Here is a 16,667-nt window from a genome sequence, read left to right as displayed (position 1 = left end):
GTTTGGTTATTGATTTTGTATATTATAATCCAATTTTGTTGTTTATAAATAATTAAATATAAAGGGGCCATAATTAAACTCTTTGTGAAATGGCAACCTTTTTATCTTTTTAGGTTTCAGTGCCTTTAAGATTAAAAATTTTGTCTAGATTTATCTTTTGTAGTTTGGACATTATATACTTTAATCCAAGATTTCATTTTATTCAAATTCTAGTTTTTATATTTGAGAGAGAAGAAAGAAATTCATTAGATTATAGCGAAGAAAAGATAAAGTTTGATGACATTCCAAAAATAAAAAAGGTTGATTTTAGTATCAATAAGTTCTATTTAATGAGAAAAATCTCATTGAGGTCTTTTAAACCATCATATTGCCTAAAAACAATAGATCGAGCTAAAAAGATAAATTTTTCTTGAACCTTTTTTGAGGTTTTTTTAGTTGATTAATTGGTTTTGGGAGGTTTTAGTGGTGTTTTTAGGTGAAAATTTATTGAAAAGTGGATTTTTTAGGAAAAAATAACACCCCTTGATATTTTGAGCACATTTGTGGTTATTGAATTCCAGATGATAGACAATGTATCATCTATTTCTTTTATGATTTTTTAAGCAATTGGGAGAAAAAATCATTGTCCACCCATTTACATAATAAAACAAATCAAGCCTAGGTGCTTCGGGTTTGGTTGCTAAGTTCATATGCTAGGCTTGATTTTATATTAGCCATAGGTGCTCGGCCTCTTAGACCGCACACTTGGCTTTTTTTGTTTTATTTAATTAGAAATTATATAACTAAATAAAACACACCCTCTCTCTCCACACACACACACACACACACACACACACACACACACACACACACACACGGACGGGTTATTATTGTTTGAAATACCATTAAATTTTTAGTTTATTTTCCAATAAAATTATAATTGTTTGTTCTTTTTAATTTTTGCAAGCGCTAATTTTGTACAACCTATAAAGTTTGTTTGTTTATTTTCTGTGAGTGTCTATCTTTATTATCATGTAATTAAATAAAAGATATTAAAAAAAAAAACAAAGTAAGTGAACAACACCAGATTTATAACCTGAATGTATACTTGACATGTGAATCTAAACCTATCAAATATGTAGCTATCTTAATATTTAAAAAATAAAAATAAGTGTATTTAGAAAATTTTAAAATTTTCTTTCTACTAAAAAATGTGTTAACAAATTTTTGCTTGGATAAAAATAATAATAATATTATTATTACTTTTAAAAGTTTATTGTTAATATTAGCATATAAAAAAGATATAAAAATATTTTAAAAATAATTTTAAAAATATTGAGATATTTTAAAAAAACATGGCATGTCCTTGTAAACAAACCTGGTCTCAATCTACTACCCATTTTAGTTTTTTTAAAAATTTATAACATACATGTCCTTGGGTAGAACATAATTTTCACTAATTTGTAATCAAAGACAAGAACGGAAGTAAAAGAAAGAGACAAGGAGATCTGAATTGACCCAAGGGTAGTTTTGTCATACCAGAAAGTTGAGATACCTCGTGTCCTTAAATTTATCATTTTCTTCTAAAGAACAGACAAAGAAAACGACCTTTCCGTGAACTGTAAATGGAAAAAATAATAATAATAAAGAAATGAATTTTTATTATTTCTGAAATATCCAAAACAGTAATTTCTATAATATATATTTCTCTTCATCAAAATGCCACTGTCTCTCTGTTGGGGTTTACCTTACACACAGAAAAATTAAACAAAGATGGAACAAAATCAATGACTTCCCTATAGATTCTCCAAAAATCCAAGCTTCTTTAGTGTTTCTAATTTCACAGTAAGCAATTCTCTCTCCATTTCTCCCCGTGCTTGGATCTATACTTAGTTGTGGGCTTTTAATTGAGTCTTTAATCTGTGTTTTTTATGATAAGGTCATGTTCTTAGGGGAATTTCTGTATTTGGGCTGCTAGAAAACTTGTGGGAAAGAAGAGAAATTGGAAATTTTTTATCTTTGGTTCTTCAAATAGAAAGGGTAGTTAGAACTGGACTTTGGCATGGCTTGATTTGATTACTTTTTGCTGTGATACTTAAATGATGGAGTGGATTTAGGATTTCTTGATGAGAATCATACCTTAATTGAGCTAAAATTTGCTGTTTTTAGGTCTATATAAGTGAGTTTGGTATTTAAGCTATTGAATTTTGAATAAACTTTGTTTTTGGTTAAGCTTGAGACGAAGCTCTTTATTTTCCGTGACACTCCATTTTTTTTTTTTTTTGGCGGTGGTTGTGGCGATGAGAAATTCAATGGAGATTGGATTTTGCATGGAAGTGTTATATATATAAAGTTTTATTTTGAATAAATTATTGAGAAGTTAGGATTTCTGAATCTTTTCTAGGAGGACGTTGTGAATGATGCCTGCAAAATCTGAAAAAGAAGATCGACGTTTAGACCACAGTGGACAGAGCCTGTTCCAATCAAACGTTTACTCCCAACCTTGGTGGCGTGAAGTGGGGAACAATCCCTCTTTAGGCGAAACTGCATCGAAGTTGTCTTCAGTAGAGAACCTAAACGGTTCTCTTCTGAATGCAGTGACACAATCAAAAGTTAATACTGGCTTACAGAAAGGAGCTATATTGAACAAAGATACGCAGACCGATGTAACATCACTATCTGGTAGTAATCCTTGACACCGTCTCTTTCTTTTACTAGTATGTTTGCACGAAGATATTATTATTATCTCAACAGTTATCCTATACTAACTGTTTAGGCATCACAGTTCTTTTTGCTTCATGAAAGTGATCAACATGATGTTTCTATGTCTTTAAAATGGGTCATTGAATTTAACTTACTCAGCCCAGCACTCAATGGTTCGTGGTTAACATCACAAATTGGTTTTTCCATACATATTCTACTTACTCTCTACAGTTTTTACATGAAGGTTTTATTCTTAAACAATGATGAAATTTAGCTAGAAAGAACAAGATTCGATCTTGCACAACGGAAAAGGAAGAAGAGGAATATTCTAGCATGGACAAAGTTTCTCGGTATTGCAAGGATACTGCTCCTTTTATTTCACTCTGGGTATCATATTCATTTGCAAAGGTAATATGGATGTTGGAGGCTCCAAAATGACGGAGAGTTCCTGAAAATAATCAAGCTCTACAGTTAGGACATGCACTTAAAATTGCATCTGGTACACGAGTTCATGTAAAAGTATTTCAATCATTTTGAATTTAATGTACCGGGGCTATTGTATATATCTGACCTTCCTCATCACTTTCAGGAGTTCAGGGAATGTTAAGTCTTTGAGAAATCTTTTATTTAGGAGGCTTCGTTGTTCCTCTTTTTTTTTTTTTTTTTTTTTTGTTTAACAATTAATCCTTAAATGTTTTTTTTTTTTTTTTTTGAGTTTAGGACTCACAAGTACATTTAAAATATCATGTCTTTTGTTTTTGGTTGGTTAGAAAAGGGAGCATTAGGTTTATACTCCCAGTTATGTTTCTTGAAGTTGTAAAGGTCTTTTTTGTGGAAGTGGGGATGTGGAGAACAACTCAAGGAAAAGAAAAATCCGAAGGCTATTTTTTCTTTTCCTGCTGTTAGATAAATATTACAGTATAAAGTTTTTAATACCAATTTGTTTCTTTCTGAATTTCATGTCCAAAGTCCAAACACATTGCAAATTTGATTTGGGACAATGTCTTCCTTTTACTCTAGTCTTCTCTTTGAACCTGTTTGTATTTTGTTCTCAGCCTGTAGCATTCTGCTAGAATCCCTTACCTCTGCCACTGGCCAAATTCTGGTAGGAAGATGTGACTCTACTCAATGTTCTGCATCAGATGCAGAAAACTGAAGGGATTAAATTGTAGCAACAGTTTAGAAACCCCTCCACCTGAGAATAATATTTTGATATAAATGCACGTGCTGAGTGTATTTTTTACTTTGATAAAAAATGTGTGAGAATGCTTGCTTTGTGTTGATTACTGGTGCCTTAATGACTTTTAATCTTCAGCATAATAAAATTTAATATGATATGTTTGCCCCTTGTTCAAGAAATTCAGATGTACCCGTTTCTCTTAGACGGATGATACTGTTGCAAGTTTTACACTTTGGCTGGTGAGTACTCACAGGTGTTTCTTTTCTTGACCAGATGAAGGTACTGGGCAACACCATCTCAATCATGTCCCATCACCAACAACTGTTACTATGGACGGACACCTTGAACCAAATTCCCAGATGGAACTTGTTGGCCACTCAATTGTAAGATATCTATTTCTCTGTCTTCCCTCTGTGCATGTGAGCACCTGTCTTTCTAGTGCATGCTCAACGTGCACATTTGTGAGCACACACAGTTGTCTGCCACTGGCAGCTAAATGTCTCTTGGACTTTGCCTTACCTGGTTCCAACTTCTATGCACCCAGAATTCTGAGTTCTCTTACTTTTTTCAGGTTTTGACTTCACATCCATATACAGATCCACAGTACGGTGGGATCTTTGCTTCGTACAGACCACAAGCTATGGTATGAACTTCACGGTCCCATGTACATAGTAAAACTTTAACAACAGAAAAGACAGTTGTACCACATTTGGCGTGCTCCATATCCAAATCTTATTACATACTACGTTTGCTTCTAAAATACATTTGGCATACTTCACGGTTTCATACCTATAATTGCTTCTTATTTTAGAAACACTCTTCTGTTTAATTATTGAATTTATATTTGCAGTTTTTTGTTCACATTGCTAGTTCCCATTCAAGTGGTGATCTGGCATCGTGAATAGAAGTTGATCAAGGAATGAGACAGCCAAGACCAACAGATTTCTATACTCTGTTTTTCATGATTATCCAAACAATTACATACATTTACCCATCAATGGTCAAGTCATCGGCTCACCAATTCTGCTGTTGAGCATATGGTTCATGGTTGGACCACCACTTATGCATTAAGTTTATTTCTTGTAGACTAAATTATGAAAAAATAAAAAAGAAAGATCATGCTCATCATTAGAGGAAAACCAAATGATTTCTTATGGCAGGTTAACAAATGTTTTTTTTTTGGTGCATGTGTATTGACTTATTTGTTTTTGTTTTTATTGTTTGACAGTAAGAGGATAAAATTTGAGATATAGAACTGACACAGGCCTGTCAAAACTTCATGGCTGTTGGTTGGGATTTATTGTGATAAAATCCACCTTGAAGTTCAACTTATGGTCTTATGCTGGTTTTTTCTCAGTACTGTTGGTTTGACCATCTTTCAATGGGTATTTTCATTGCATGTCTGGTCTGAGAGCCAGCTAGAGTGCTGTCTTATTTGGTCCTGATAATGACATGAGAAATGATTAAATTAATGTTCTTCTATTTAATTATTGTTTTCAGACATTTATAGAAGAAATTTCTTGCTGTGATACTAGGTGCCTCAATTTTATGGAATGACTCACGCCAGGATGCCTTTGCCCCTTGAAATGGAAGAGGAGCCTGTTTATGTAAATGCAAAACAGTTTAATGGTATTATGAGGCGAAGACAGGCACGTGCTAAGGCAGAGCTTGAAAAGAAAGCAGTAAAAGTTAGAAAGGTAGAATCAATATATCAATTTTTTCGTCCGCTGAAATCATTTAGAATTTCCAATGGTAAAATTTTAGGTTTAGATAAATAGATACCACCTTAAATTGTCAATCTGACATGGCTTGTTTCATCTGTTTGAGCAAATTTATAGAGTTAATCATGCATTCTCTTTGAAAATTCATCGATTTTATGTGGTTCTTCCATAAATGGTGCTGATAGAAGTTAAATTTTCAGCATCCTTTTCCTGGGCTAACTAACAGTCACTTATTTTAGGCCTAGTTTACTTATTGATGATGATCTTAAAGTTGTTCCCAGTAGTAAATTTACTTGGACATATATGATTGTGAATTCTTTCCCTGGATAATTGTACTTCTTTTGAAAGGAGAGGCACATTGTCTCTTGCACATTGGGAATTTGATTCGGCTTTTCTTGGTTTTACTGAATAGATGTATTTTTTTATGAATGTTGCAAGTCAAGAAAGAGAAATTAGTGTCATTTTGATATAATGGATGTAAGAAGCACCCCATAGTTGACAACTTCCGAGTTAATGAGAATTTTGAATAGACAAATTCACACGAAGTGGGATGAAACTGCATTGAGTGTCTCAAGTAATTAATGGAGATTTTTTGCACTTACAAATGTCTGTCATTCTTCACTGTTTATTGTTATGGTCTGAAATTAATGGTGATTTTTTGCATTCTAAATTTAGAAATTGCCTGTTAAATGATTCAAGTCTCTTGTTGTTTGCCACAGCCATATCTTCATGAGTCTCGACACCAGCATGCTATGAGAAGGGCAAGGGGTTGTGGAGGTCGTTTCCTTAATACAAAGAAGCTTGATCATAATGCTGCCAGTCCAACGTCAGATAAAGGTATTAATTCTGGTGCTAATATTTGAAAACAACCCCCTTACTTTTCAGTTTCTGAATGTTTGCCCCCTGAAGGTACTGGAGATTTGGATTCCTCCGGTGATCTGCAGGAAGGAAAAGGGTCCATGGTTCAAGACATCCAGACACACGCTTCCTCCAATGGCCATGGTAATGGCAATGGACTCTCGTCAAGATATCGTTCATTATCAAATGATGGCAGCTTCATGGGTCAGCAGAAGGAAACCACACATGGGAATGGGGTGTCTAATGGGAACGTCTCCATTCATTAAATTTCCACCTTGAGTTGTTCGTGTCCCTTCAGCATTGCTCCATTGGTTTGATGATTAAAATGATATAGACACCATTTAAGTTCCTTTTTCTCCCTCCCCGTCATTGTATCTTACGGGAGGTTTCTCTTTGGCAGGCAAAGCTGGAGGCATCAGCCATGTCCAACTTGGGGGGGAGGAGCTTTCAGCGTGTGGTGTTTCTCAGGCAATTCATTCTTGGCTTTGGGTCTTTGTTACGTGGTGCATGCTGGTGGTGTGAGTGGAGCATATCATATGTGATGGACTTCTTGCTGTCTTCAGACTTGAACTAATTTGCATCTTTCTTCTTTTCGTCGCTTCTGTAAATATGGCAAAAACTAGTGTATCGACCTTGCAGGAATTAATCCCAAATGTAGTAATTCCAGTTGTCTGCGTTTGAACTAAACTTTCGTGTGATCATTTCTTTATGTGTGAGCAGAGGGTTTACCTCTTTTGCCCTACCATCTCAACAGTGTCAAGGAGTCGGCGATTATTCTTTCCTTGTCTTTGCCCTCCTGATTCCTTTTCGGATTCACCTCATCTTCATCCTGGTGATTGGTGATTGTTTTGAAAAATGTTTGGCTTGTCGTATTTCACACGGATATGCGTAATGATCTTTAGGGTCAAATTCATCGCCATTCTGCCAAATGTTCGGGGTGGAGAGATTTGGAGGCAGCTCTGTATTATTGTCGGGCAACGAGGGAGAGAACCAGGACAAAATCATGGGGGCATTGAATAGCTTTTCCTGCGCATGAATGGTTTACTCGAAAACATGGATGTGATCATGAACTTGGGAGGCGTGCCATCACCGGAGCCTAGAGGAATGTCTCGGTAGCACGTTGTGTGGTAATAAATATGAATTTTCTTAAGAAAGAACTCAACTTTTAAGCTATTCATCTAGTTTTTTTTAAAAATGTTTAATTGAAGTGTTTATTTTATAATGATTTTACTTATAACCTCATAATATTTTATTATCGATATATTTAATCTTGCAACGGAGTAGCACAACACATCAATACAACGTGCACCAAGCACAATCAGGACCAAACAAGCCGTCGCTCTTCAAAGTTCAAATGCTTCAACCTTCAGGGAGTTAGGATACGATGCATGAAATCTAATCTCTGTTTTTTATTTATAAATAAAATAATTTATAAGGGAAGGATGGATTGGATGCTCTTTTTATCCGCAGAAGAAAAGGCTCAGGAACCAATCAACCCTTTCATAGGTTTCATGCACCTGCAGGTGGATACTAGGAGTTTTTTTTTCCATAAATTTATTAATCTCATTTTATTTTAGTTTTACTTGCAAATAAATCCGAGTGGCTTCTTCCTTCGAAAATTTGATTCCCAATCGAATTGGGAGTTTCTTATACTTTTGTTAAAAAGTGTTTAATTACTATTATAGTATATAAGGGATACACTATGATATAGGAATTATCTAATTTATGGTATAAGTAGTCATCCTGGTAACATAAAAACTGACATTTGCGTAAAGTTGAGTATGAAATATGACAGTTGAATACCAACTCTCTGGTAGATGAGGGGGTGTTTGTAACAGTGACAACAGTTGCTTTGCTTCCGGTTCTCCGTTTGACAGATGGTCTGCCACCTCATGCCGGAATGGTTGTCTAGACACTCTGCTGCGCAATTACAGTTCTGCCTGTTCTTGAAGTTGTTCCTGTTCAACATGTAATGAAGTTTGGTTAGAATCACAGCTCACTTGTTCCATTGCTTGGTATCCGAGATGGTCGACTCAATCTCCGCATCTTATGAATCAAATCAATGCCTGTTAGCTGTTATTTGGTCATCAACTCTTTGGTGTTTTTCCATAAAAAAAAAAACTTAAAATTTTATGGCATCACTCTTCAACTCCCTGGAAATCCTTCCAGCCCCTCATCGAAAACAACTTCCAGTGCAAGGAAGTTCAGAAATGAATCGAGTATGGAGGATTCAAATTAAACAAAGTCCAGAAGCAACCAAGATTACGCTCACCTCTGAAACAAAGAAGGCATGGAACCCATATGGAACTCTGTGTGGTAACTCAACAACTGCAACAGGATTGGCTGACATTGTTTTTGCATCAATTACATTCACTGATGATTTTCTGCATATTAAAGATGGAAAGTTAATTTCTAAATAAACCATGAATTAAGCTTAAACCTTAAATGAACCTGCAAACCACCCCGTCCTTAATGCCCCTCAGAAAGAATAACAGAAACAGAAACGTCAAAGGGAAAGGCCCACTTATTAAGTTGGATCCTTGGATGGAATTGAAAAGATAAAGCAATAATGGTTGACAGCTTTACAAATTGAGGTAAGAAGGAAGCTTTAATTAAAAAGGGAAGCAATTACCCAGTATTTTCATCATGTGCAAAGAATATCAGGTAGCCATCATCTTCCTCGGAAGTGGTGCCTGGCTCACGAGGGATGAAGACAGCCTCTGAACCAAATCTACCAGGACCAAGGTCAAAGATGCCTTTGACGTTTCCTCCAACTTCAATCTTTCCTTTTCCTGGCTCGGGCTCTGAATGTAGATCAAATTTGACAATCCCTGTGACCTTTGCAATGCTGTCCAGAAGGGTTCCGTATACATATCTTTGTTTCCTGAATTCACACAAGACAATCATTAGATAAAAATGATAGGAAAAGGACTTGATTCACTCAACACCACGTGTAAAATATGAAACAGCAAAATGTACTCAAACCAAAGAACAGCACTTCATTGACACAAATGCTGCACAGAGTAGATGTAAACCTGCCAGTGTAACTCTCATTCACCCTGGGAAAATCAACAGCAGATTCTGATAGTTTCTTTTGTGAAGCTACACCAGTTTTCATATTGAATCTCATCTCATACCTGCTCAGAAAGAAAAAAAGGCCATCAGAAACACTTAGAAATCAAACTCCTGAAAAATTCACAGCAATGTTTCATATTTCTCCTACAGTTCATTGGAGAAATTCTCAAGCTTTTCTTTGACAGCCCCATTAACCATGTCCAAATCTGGATTTTGAACCCGGCAAGTGATTAAAACAATTTCATCCTCCTCCTCCCAGGCATTGGCTAGCATAAGCCAGCAAATAAAGTTAGAACGGACTAATGAAGACGAGAAAAAATCGAGTGTCTTATTCATAAGCCAATAGAAGCCTTTGTATATTTGAAGTTCCACTAATATATATCAGCGACATATGACAACGGATAATTTCACTTCCAAAAATAAATTCACCTTTTTCATAGTACACATATCTGAAGACAAGCCAAACTATAAATTTAGGATGTATCTGACATCCCAAGGACTTTTCTAGGTTAAAGAGGAACCTAAAAGACAGTTCACTGCAGTTTCTATATACTTGTTTACATCGCTTCAACTTATTAATTTATGTCTTCTAAATTTGATTGTCGACATTACGCATGTTAAGTGCCAAAGGTGAAAATTTTCGAAAACTATGCATAGAAAAGTTGACTACAAATCTGGTGCGAGAATGCCTTTATGTTGATTGAATTTAATTGACATGAGTCCCAGCAAATCAGAAAATGAAGCTTGATGTAAGCTAGAGACACAAATGATCAAATTCCTAGCCAGTGATAGAAACCAGGATAAAGCACAATAACCTAAAGACATGCTGGCTAAGTGTGTTCATATTACATATTTATCAACACAGGAGGCTAATGTTTTTGGAATTTAAAACATGTGAAAGAAAGGAGCTCACCATTGTGGAATATGAAGCAATTTGGAAGCTCAAACCATTTGATTAGGAGGTCATCCTTTGCATATCGTGGAAGGACACCAAAACGAGCTTTTTTTGTTGCATCAAATGTGAATATGAACTTCTTATCCTTCACCATTTCCTGAAAAGTTGTCAAGGAAAATATTCAAGGCTCATTGTTCCTTTACATTCCATACCGTGAATGAAATCTAGTACAAAAACTCAAGTACTAAAGTGACTTTTCATGCAAGTTACATGAGGATAGCTGTCCAGAAAGTTCTGTTAGAATTAAAATCTGGGAGAAAGTGAAAAGCAAACCGACAGTAAAGGAATCTGATATTCATGCATATTTGGTCAAGAACTTGGAATAAAAGTTTGCAGAAAACAACCATAACTTTCTTATGGTTGGACGAGATTCGGGAGGCATTTTATAATTAACCCATGCATAGCATTATGCAGTGCTTTTGCTTAGTCTAGGTTACAATTAACAGAAACTAACACATGGAACTTGACTTGTTCAGTTTTTTTTCTGAAATTACTGGCCTGATATTCTTTCTATTTAGAGCATAGTTTATAAGACGCGACCCAGCCCAGGTCTAAGTTGGAGTTGCAGGCTAGGTGAACTGACGAGGGTTCTTTGATTTTTATTTAAAAAAACCTAAAACGATGTCATATTGATAATAAAAAAAAAAAAAGTGTTTTTCCACTGACCCAGTATGGGCCATGCCAAGTCTTTTAATAATGATTTAGAGCGATTTATCTTTAAATCGAGGATTGAAAAAACTTTACCTGATTGGATTGCGTAAAAATATACACGTATATTCTGGCAAAGCAGTCAAATCATTCACAACCTCACAATCAATGATTCCTGTTTTCCAGATTCTGATCAAGAATCTAATTATAGTTTTATGAGCTGACATTCCCCAACCCCTTTCCCTAGCTCTCTCTCTCTCTAGAAAAGGCAGAGAAAATGCTAGACTGTTGTTTTCTTAGGAGAAATGTAGTATACAAGCAGAAAACGTAAAATAAGAACCTTTAAATCTCAAGTTCATATTTACCTTTCACTTCCATAGATACTCATTAAAGAAATACTCATATGCATGCGTGATGTATCATGCTGAACCTTGTAAACCGTTCATTCATTTGTTTTATAGGTATTGTGAACTGTGTCCAGAAACTGCAATAACTGAGACATTATTGTACCTTTGGTCGGAAGTACAAAGGAAGATCCAAAAAAACTGCATAGTTCTCTGTAATTGCAAAGTCATGCATCAAGATGGGATCTGATATTGTTATTGGTACAGGGTCATGCATGACACCATCCTTTGAAATGACTCTGTATGTCACATATGGTGGTTCATGTGAATACCCAAAGGTAAACATCTCTCCTGCAAGAAGGGGTTTTTTAATGTTAGTGCTCCACTTCAGTATAACTAGTTGCTGAATTTCTTTTCACGCAGTTGGACATTACCAGTGAATGGATCCACCTTTGGATGAGCAGAGAAAGAATGTTTTAGTCTTTTGTCGTAATCCAACAGGCCAAGAGTTTGCAGGTCTCCATCTTCCATAACTTTAACCACATCTGCAAGATTCAAAGGGCATCACTCCAGTTCTCCACAAAAGGACAGCAAAAGAGCACCGCACAGCTTTCTCACTCGGGAAATTCTATGATCTTCACAGAAGTAAATTAGAGAGAGAAGATGAGCTTACAGGGTTTATCAGCCTCTTGAAGTGCTAAAAGTTTTCCATTGTGATAAATGAGATTTGTATTGCCTGGAAGAGGATTGCAGCAATAAGTTTCTTCTAACACTCAATTTTATGAGGGTGTTTCATATGTATAATGGCATCTCTGGACCAAACTTCATAGCCAGCCAAAATAAGCCCAACTTACCGGTCCCAATTCCATATGAGTTGTCCAATACTTTTGTTTTCAGTCGAAGTATTTGCATATTAACCATAAGTAATCCAAACAGCCCCTTGATGTCTCCAATCTGCAAATGAAAGACAATTATTCAAGTAAAAATATGCAGCAAAAGGTTCATATACTCTTGATTGCCGAGCAAAACAACAAGAGGTATGAGACTATTCAAGCCTGAGAGCATCAAGTAATGTTAAAGATTCAAATTTAACTCAAGGCTCCTAACTTCGCAGTGAGAATACAATATGTACCTTATAAAATTCAAACCTGCTGTTTCTCAGGAATGACTCATAAATGAATATAGCCATATTACTATCTCAAGTATAAACACAAGGCAAAGGAAAAAATTCATATAATCGCATGTATAGGTCACACTCCATAGGTGAGTGTTCCATCCAGCCATGTAGCTTTCTTAATTTAGAGTAAATTCATCAAATATCAACCCCTTTAATTGGAGATTCTTCCCGGTCAAAGTTTTGGTTGGTTGAATGGGACTGAAATTGTGTTTAAAAGAAAACCTGAGAGCATGGTACTTAATTAAAGAAGACCTATTTCTTTTAGACTGGTCAAAGAAATATAAACTCAGTTGTTTCTTATACTTAAAGCGTATAGAGACAAAACCGGAATTTATAAACAACAATACTGTTAGAGAACTCCAATTGCGGCAGACGGGGCATTACTCGCAATATTTATGTAACGATTAACATGGTACTCAGAGAACAGGCAGGGCATCACATACTTTCGCATCCTTACTGTCACACATCTGAAATCATTCTCTTAATATCACAACAGATATTTGAATTTTTAGAGTTGGATAATGAGAACATCGTAGCTTAGTAAGTAAACTAAAAATGATCCCCCAGAAATGTCACAAAATAATTCCATTTTAAATGAAACCCTTTTCAGGTGGTTTAGGACTGTACCTTCATAAACTTGGCACCTCCGAAAAACTCTTCTTGTTTAAGTCGTGATGTCCTTACAAATCGACGGACATATGCTGCCTTTCCATCTTTAATACGCATGCCATGAATCATTCTATAAATTCATTTGACAAAATAAATTAACATATTTAAATATATTATTTTTTTTCTTTCTTGTATATGCATAAGAAGAAGATAAATATATTTGCAAACCATCATGAATGAATCAAACTCTCTGGTAAATGAATACTTTGTTCTCAAATGCAAAATTTTGCCTGTGTCCTGCCTACAGAGACTCCTCTAATTTATTTCTAAGGTTGTGCAGAATTTTTTTGTTCAATATTATTGTGATGCTTATGTTTGAATATACTCTGTATCCATTTCCAATATTTACCTACCAGATCGAATTGGCATAACTTATATGTATCTGTTAAACAAACATAAATGGAGCAATTACGAATAAAAAAGATGCAATGCTCACTTTAGGTGAGTGACTCGATTAAGCTTGATATTCTCTAAACATTGACTCTAACAGCTTCAATGTTTCATGACAAGACACACACATGAAATTCAAGCATATCCATGAGTGATCCTAGTGAAACTATTCCAAGTAAAACTAGATAAACTATTATCAACAAGCCTGGACAGAGAAAAAACCTTAAAAAGGAAAACACCAGGCACTTCATTCAGTCACAACTACCAGGAAATTATGGAACAGGCATGCATTTGATTGATTGGGCTTAACATTATAAAGAGCATTTGGACACAGACATAAGATGTTAGGTCAACAAAAACCATCACATCATAGGAAACTGGAACGTTTATATGTGTGTGTGTCTATATATATATATATATATATATATATATATTATATATATGCAGAGAGGAGTAGAGGAAAAACCAAAATCAGCAATGCATTAGGGCAACATACCCGTCTCCATCAAACCTGCACAAGCAGCCAAAAAAGGATTTAGCACAAATGTTCAACAGAACAACCACTTCATTTTCATTTACAATGACAAACAAGCATGGACTTACCAATGGTATCCAGCCACAGGTGCAAACTTCGGGTTAGGACCCACCCTCACAAACTCCCCATTCATGCATTCCTAAATAAAGAAAGATTAGTCAAGTTTCACATTTCATGTCATTTCATCTTTATTGTCTGGTCTATTTTTTTTTAATTTGATTTAAGATTAGTATATTACCGTTAATAATTCTCAATATTTGTTAAATTTGAAGATTTTCATGACTGACCAGCCATTACAACTCCAAGGAGTTGGCCCCGCGGAGAAGAGCTGGACTTGGCAGTGTGTTTATGTCCAAGATCCCAGGTTCGACTCTTGCCATTGGACTTGGTTAAAGCTCATGAATTAACCGTGTGTTCTTGCTGGAAACTCTTTCCCGAGGGCCTGGCCTTGCCAGAATACATGGTGCTAATCCAAAAAAAAATGACTAGCCATCACAGTCTAATTTTCTATTAGAATTTACTAGTCAACTACAATGATCACGGAATTTCGAACTACACGTGATGAATGGTTTTATAAACTCCACACATGGACATAGCGGAGACAAATTATTGACTAAGGAATATATGAAACAATTACTAATCATCTCTGAAATTATCATCATAATTTTATCAAATGAAACCATGTAAATAGTACTTACAGGGAGGTGCCCTTTGACAGGAAGGTCCTTAACGGGAGCAGTTTCGTCGAGAACGGGAGCGAAGTTACCAGAGAGATAATGGTGAGATTGAGAGGTATCGTGCATTAAGTTCACGATCAGCTTTTCCAAGTAGTCGATGAGTTTTGAAGTCAGTCCTTTCTTCGGCTCCGGATTCACTTCCACTATTGGGTTTCCTGCTCCGACGCCGTTCTCTTGATTTTTCTCCGCCTCTGATTTCTCCGCCATTTTGGTCTCTCTTGCATCCAGTGGAGTTGGCACTAGCGATGGTAATAGCAAGAATATGTGTGTGGCTGTTCGTTTTATAGAGGAGGGGTTGTGTGTTTTTAATAATTGGTGCTCAGCAGAACACGTGTTTGTGTATGGGAGGTGCGAGCAATTGGATGAGGAAAGTTTTGCTTGTTTTGTCGAAAATTGATGCCTGACGAAGAAATTTTCAAGACGTATGTGCCGGGCTATATATATTAAAAAATAACGCGGCTCTTAATTGAATAAAAAGATATTTGATATTGTGGTAGTTTTTGTGATTGTGGTATAAAAAAATAATTTAATAAAAAGTATTTTTTGTGAAATTGATTTAAAAAAAAATTGATATTTAGTTAAAACTGTGGTTGAAGTTGTGGTTTAAAAAAAAACAGTTTTTTTGTGTTTGGTTAAAAAATTATAGTTGAAATTGTGGTTAAAAAAAAAGTAATTTTATGTTTGGTAAAACTGTGGTTAAAAAAAATATATTTTCTTGTGTTTGGTTAATATACTTTGTATTTTATATTTGATTTGAATTAATTAAAAGGGGACATATATAAACACATATATATAATTCCAAAACATAAGTGTTTTGTAATTATGATTACATAACAAAATGAAAAATCCTTATACATTAATATACTCCTTTATTGTTCCATCAAACTATTTGTAATTCCATCGCGTACAAAATCCATATGTGAAAGCCTCTGTGAGCCTTGAACAGCCGAAGCCTGAACAATATCAGGTAAAAAGTCATCTAGAATTAAATTGGGGTTGCGATCATACTAAAAAAAAACTGCATCATCTTGCGATTTCCTTCTAATATAATTATGTAGTGTCATTGATGCAACTACAATCTCAACTTGTGTCTTGTATGGATAAACATGCATGTTTTGCAAAATTTTCCACCTTTGTTTCAATACCCCAAAAGAACGTTCAATCACGTTACGTAGTGACGAGTGTGCACGATTAAACACTTCTTTCCGACCACTTGGTTGTCCACGACACCTACATTCTTGGAAGTGATACCTCTCGCCTTTGTAGGGACCCAAATACCTATACTCGTTTGGATATCCAGCATCAACCAAATAGTATTTTCCTGCAAAAAATAACAACATGGTAATTTTAAACAAAACTGAAAAATAATTATATTCCTTCAATTACCAAATCTTCAATTTAGTCAAAATCATAACCTTCCGGAGGTGTTAGAAATTTGATATTGCTATTGTCAATAGCCTCAAGAAAAATACGCGTATCGTGTGCACTGTCTTCCCATCCTACCCACAGGAACATGAATTGCATGTCGAAACTACAAGTGGCCATGACATTTTGTGTTGTTACACCTTTTCTTCCAATAAATGGAATTTGATTTGCAGATGGTATGCAGGCACGGACATGTGTTCCATCAATTACACCGACACAATTCTACATGCCACAAAAACATTTATAGTACTCATAAACATTTATGACATAT

The 16,667-nt window shown here is 35.3% G+C and overlaps 2 protein-coding genes across 5 annotated transcripts; one reads left to right on the top strand and one right to left on the bottom strand.

Annotated features, from left to right (window-relative positions):
- The first annotated feature begins 1,664 nt into the window (after nucleotides 1-1,664).
- On the top strand, nucleotides 1,665-7,128 carry LOC118047043 (nuclear transcription factor Y subunit A-1). 2 transcript variants are annotated; one of them, XM_035056192.2, is made up of 8 exons: nucleotides 1,665-1,824; nucleotides 2,384-2,661; nucleotides 4,136-4,245; nucleotides 4,434-4,505; nucleotides 5,398-5,559; nucleotides 6,303-6,420; nucleotides 6,493-6,723; nucleotides 6,842-7,128. In XM_035056192.2, exons 2-7 carry the CDS (start codon nucleotides 2,397-2,399, stop codon nucleotides 6,705-6,707), a joined length of 942 nt encoding a protein of 313 aa, XP_034912083.1. In that variant the 5' UTR covers nucleotides 1,665-1,824; nucleotides 2,384-2,396; the 3' UTR covers nucleotides 6,708-6,723; nucleotides 6,842-7,128. The 2 variants fall into 2 exon arrangements, with proteins under 2 accessions (XP_034912083.1, XP_073266564.1); XM_073410463.1 differs by having other exon boundaries at nucleotides 6,493-6,752.
- Nucleotides 7,129-8,147: 1,019 nt separating this feature from the next.
- LOC118047042 (carotenoid 9,10(9',10')-cleavage dioxygenase 1) lies at nucleotides 8,148-15,238 on the bottom strand. 3 transcript variants are annotated; one of them, XM_035056190.2, is made up of 15 exons: nucleotides 14,933-15,073; nucleotides 14,473-14,700; nucleotides 14,303-14,373; nucleotides 14,196-14,210; nucleotides 13,268-13,379; nucleotides 12,318-12,417; nucleotides 12,137-12,199; nucleotides 11,898-12,008; nucleotides 11,630-11,814; nucleotides 10,430-10,568; nucleotides 9,665-9,782; nucleotides 9,477-9,578; nucleotides 9,074-9,325; nucleotides 8,714-8,825; nucleotides 8,148-8,399 (listed from the first exon to the last, which is right to left on the bottom strand). In XM_035056190.2, exons 3-15 carry the CDS (start codon nucleotides 14,365-14,367, stop codon nucleotides 8,370-8,372), a joined length of 1,404 nt encoding a protein of 467 aa, XP_034912081.1. In that variant the 5' UTR covers nucleotides 14,368-14,373; nucleotides 14,473-14,700; nucleotides 14,933-15,073; the 3' UTR covers nucleotides 8,148-8,369. The 3 variants fall into 3 exon arrangements, with proteins under 3 accessions (XP_034912081.1, XP_034912082.1, XP_034912080.1); XM_035056191.2 differs by having other exon boundaries at nucleotides 14,522-14,700; XM_035056189.2 differs by lacking the exon at nucleotides 14,473-14,700 and having other exon boundaries at nucleotides 14,933-15,238.
- Between the last annotated feature and the right edge of the window lie 1,429 nt (nucleotides 15,239-16,667).

This window comes from Populus alba, chromosome 1, assembly GCF_005239225.2.
Source record: "Populus alba chromosome 1, ASM523922v2, whole genome shotgun sequence".
Lineage (NCBI taxonomy): Eukaryota > Viridiplantae > Streptophyta > Magnoliopsida > Malpighiales > Salicaceae > Populus > Populus alba.
Note: the sequence above shows the minus strand (reverse complement) of the source record. Positions and strands in the feature narration are given on the sequence as shown.

What these genes read in the sequence shown, in the direction of transcription:
- LOC118047043 (XM_035056192.2), top strand. Translation starts at nt 2,397, where the DNA reads ATGATGCCTGCAAAATCTGAAAAAGAAGATCGACGTTTAGACCACAGT. An exon ending in AACTTGTTGGCCACTCAATT is followed by an intron (nt 4,246 to 4,433) that starts GTAAGATATCTA and finishes TACTTTTTTCAG; the next exon opens with GTTTTGACTTCACATCCATA. An exon ending in AAGCAGTAAAAGTTAGAAAG is followed by an intron (nt 5,560 to 6,302) that starts GTAGAATCAATA and finishes TGTTTGCCACAG; the next exon opens with CCATATCTTCATGAGTCTCG.
- LOC118047042 (XM_035056189.2), bottom strand. Translation starts at nt 15,178, where the DNA reads ATGGCGGAGAAATCAGAGGCGGAGAAAAATCAAGAGAACGGCGTCGGA. An exon ending in CTCATATGGAATTGGGACCG is followed by an intron (nt 12,200 to 12,317) that starts GTAAGTTGGGCT and finishes ATCCTCTTCCAG; the next exon opens with GCAATACAAATCTCATTTAT. An exon ending in GAGAATTTCTCCAATGAACT is followed by an intron (nt 9,579 to 9,664) that starts GTAGGAGAAATA and finishes CTTTCTGAGCAG; the next exon opens with GTATGAGATGAGATTCAATA.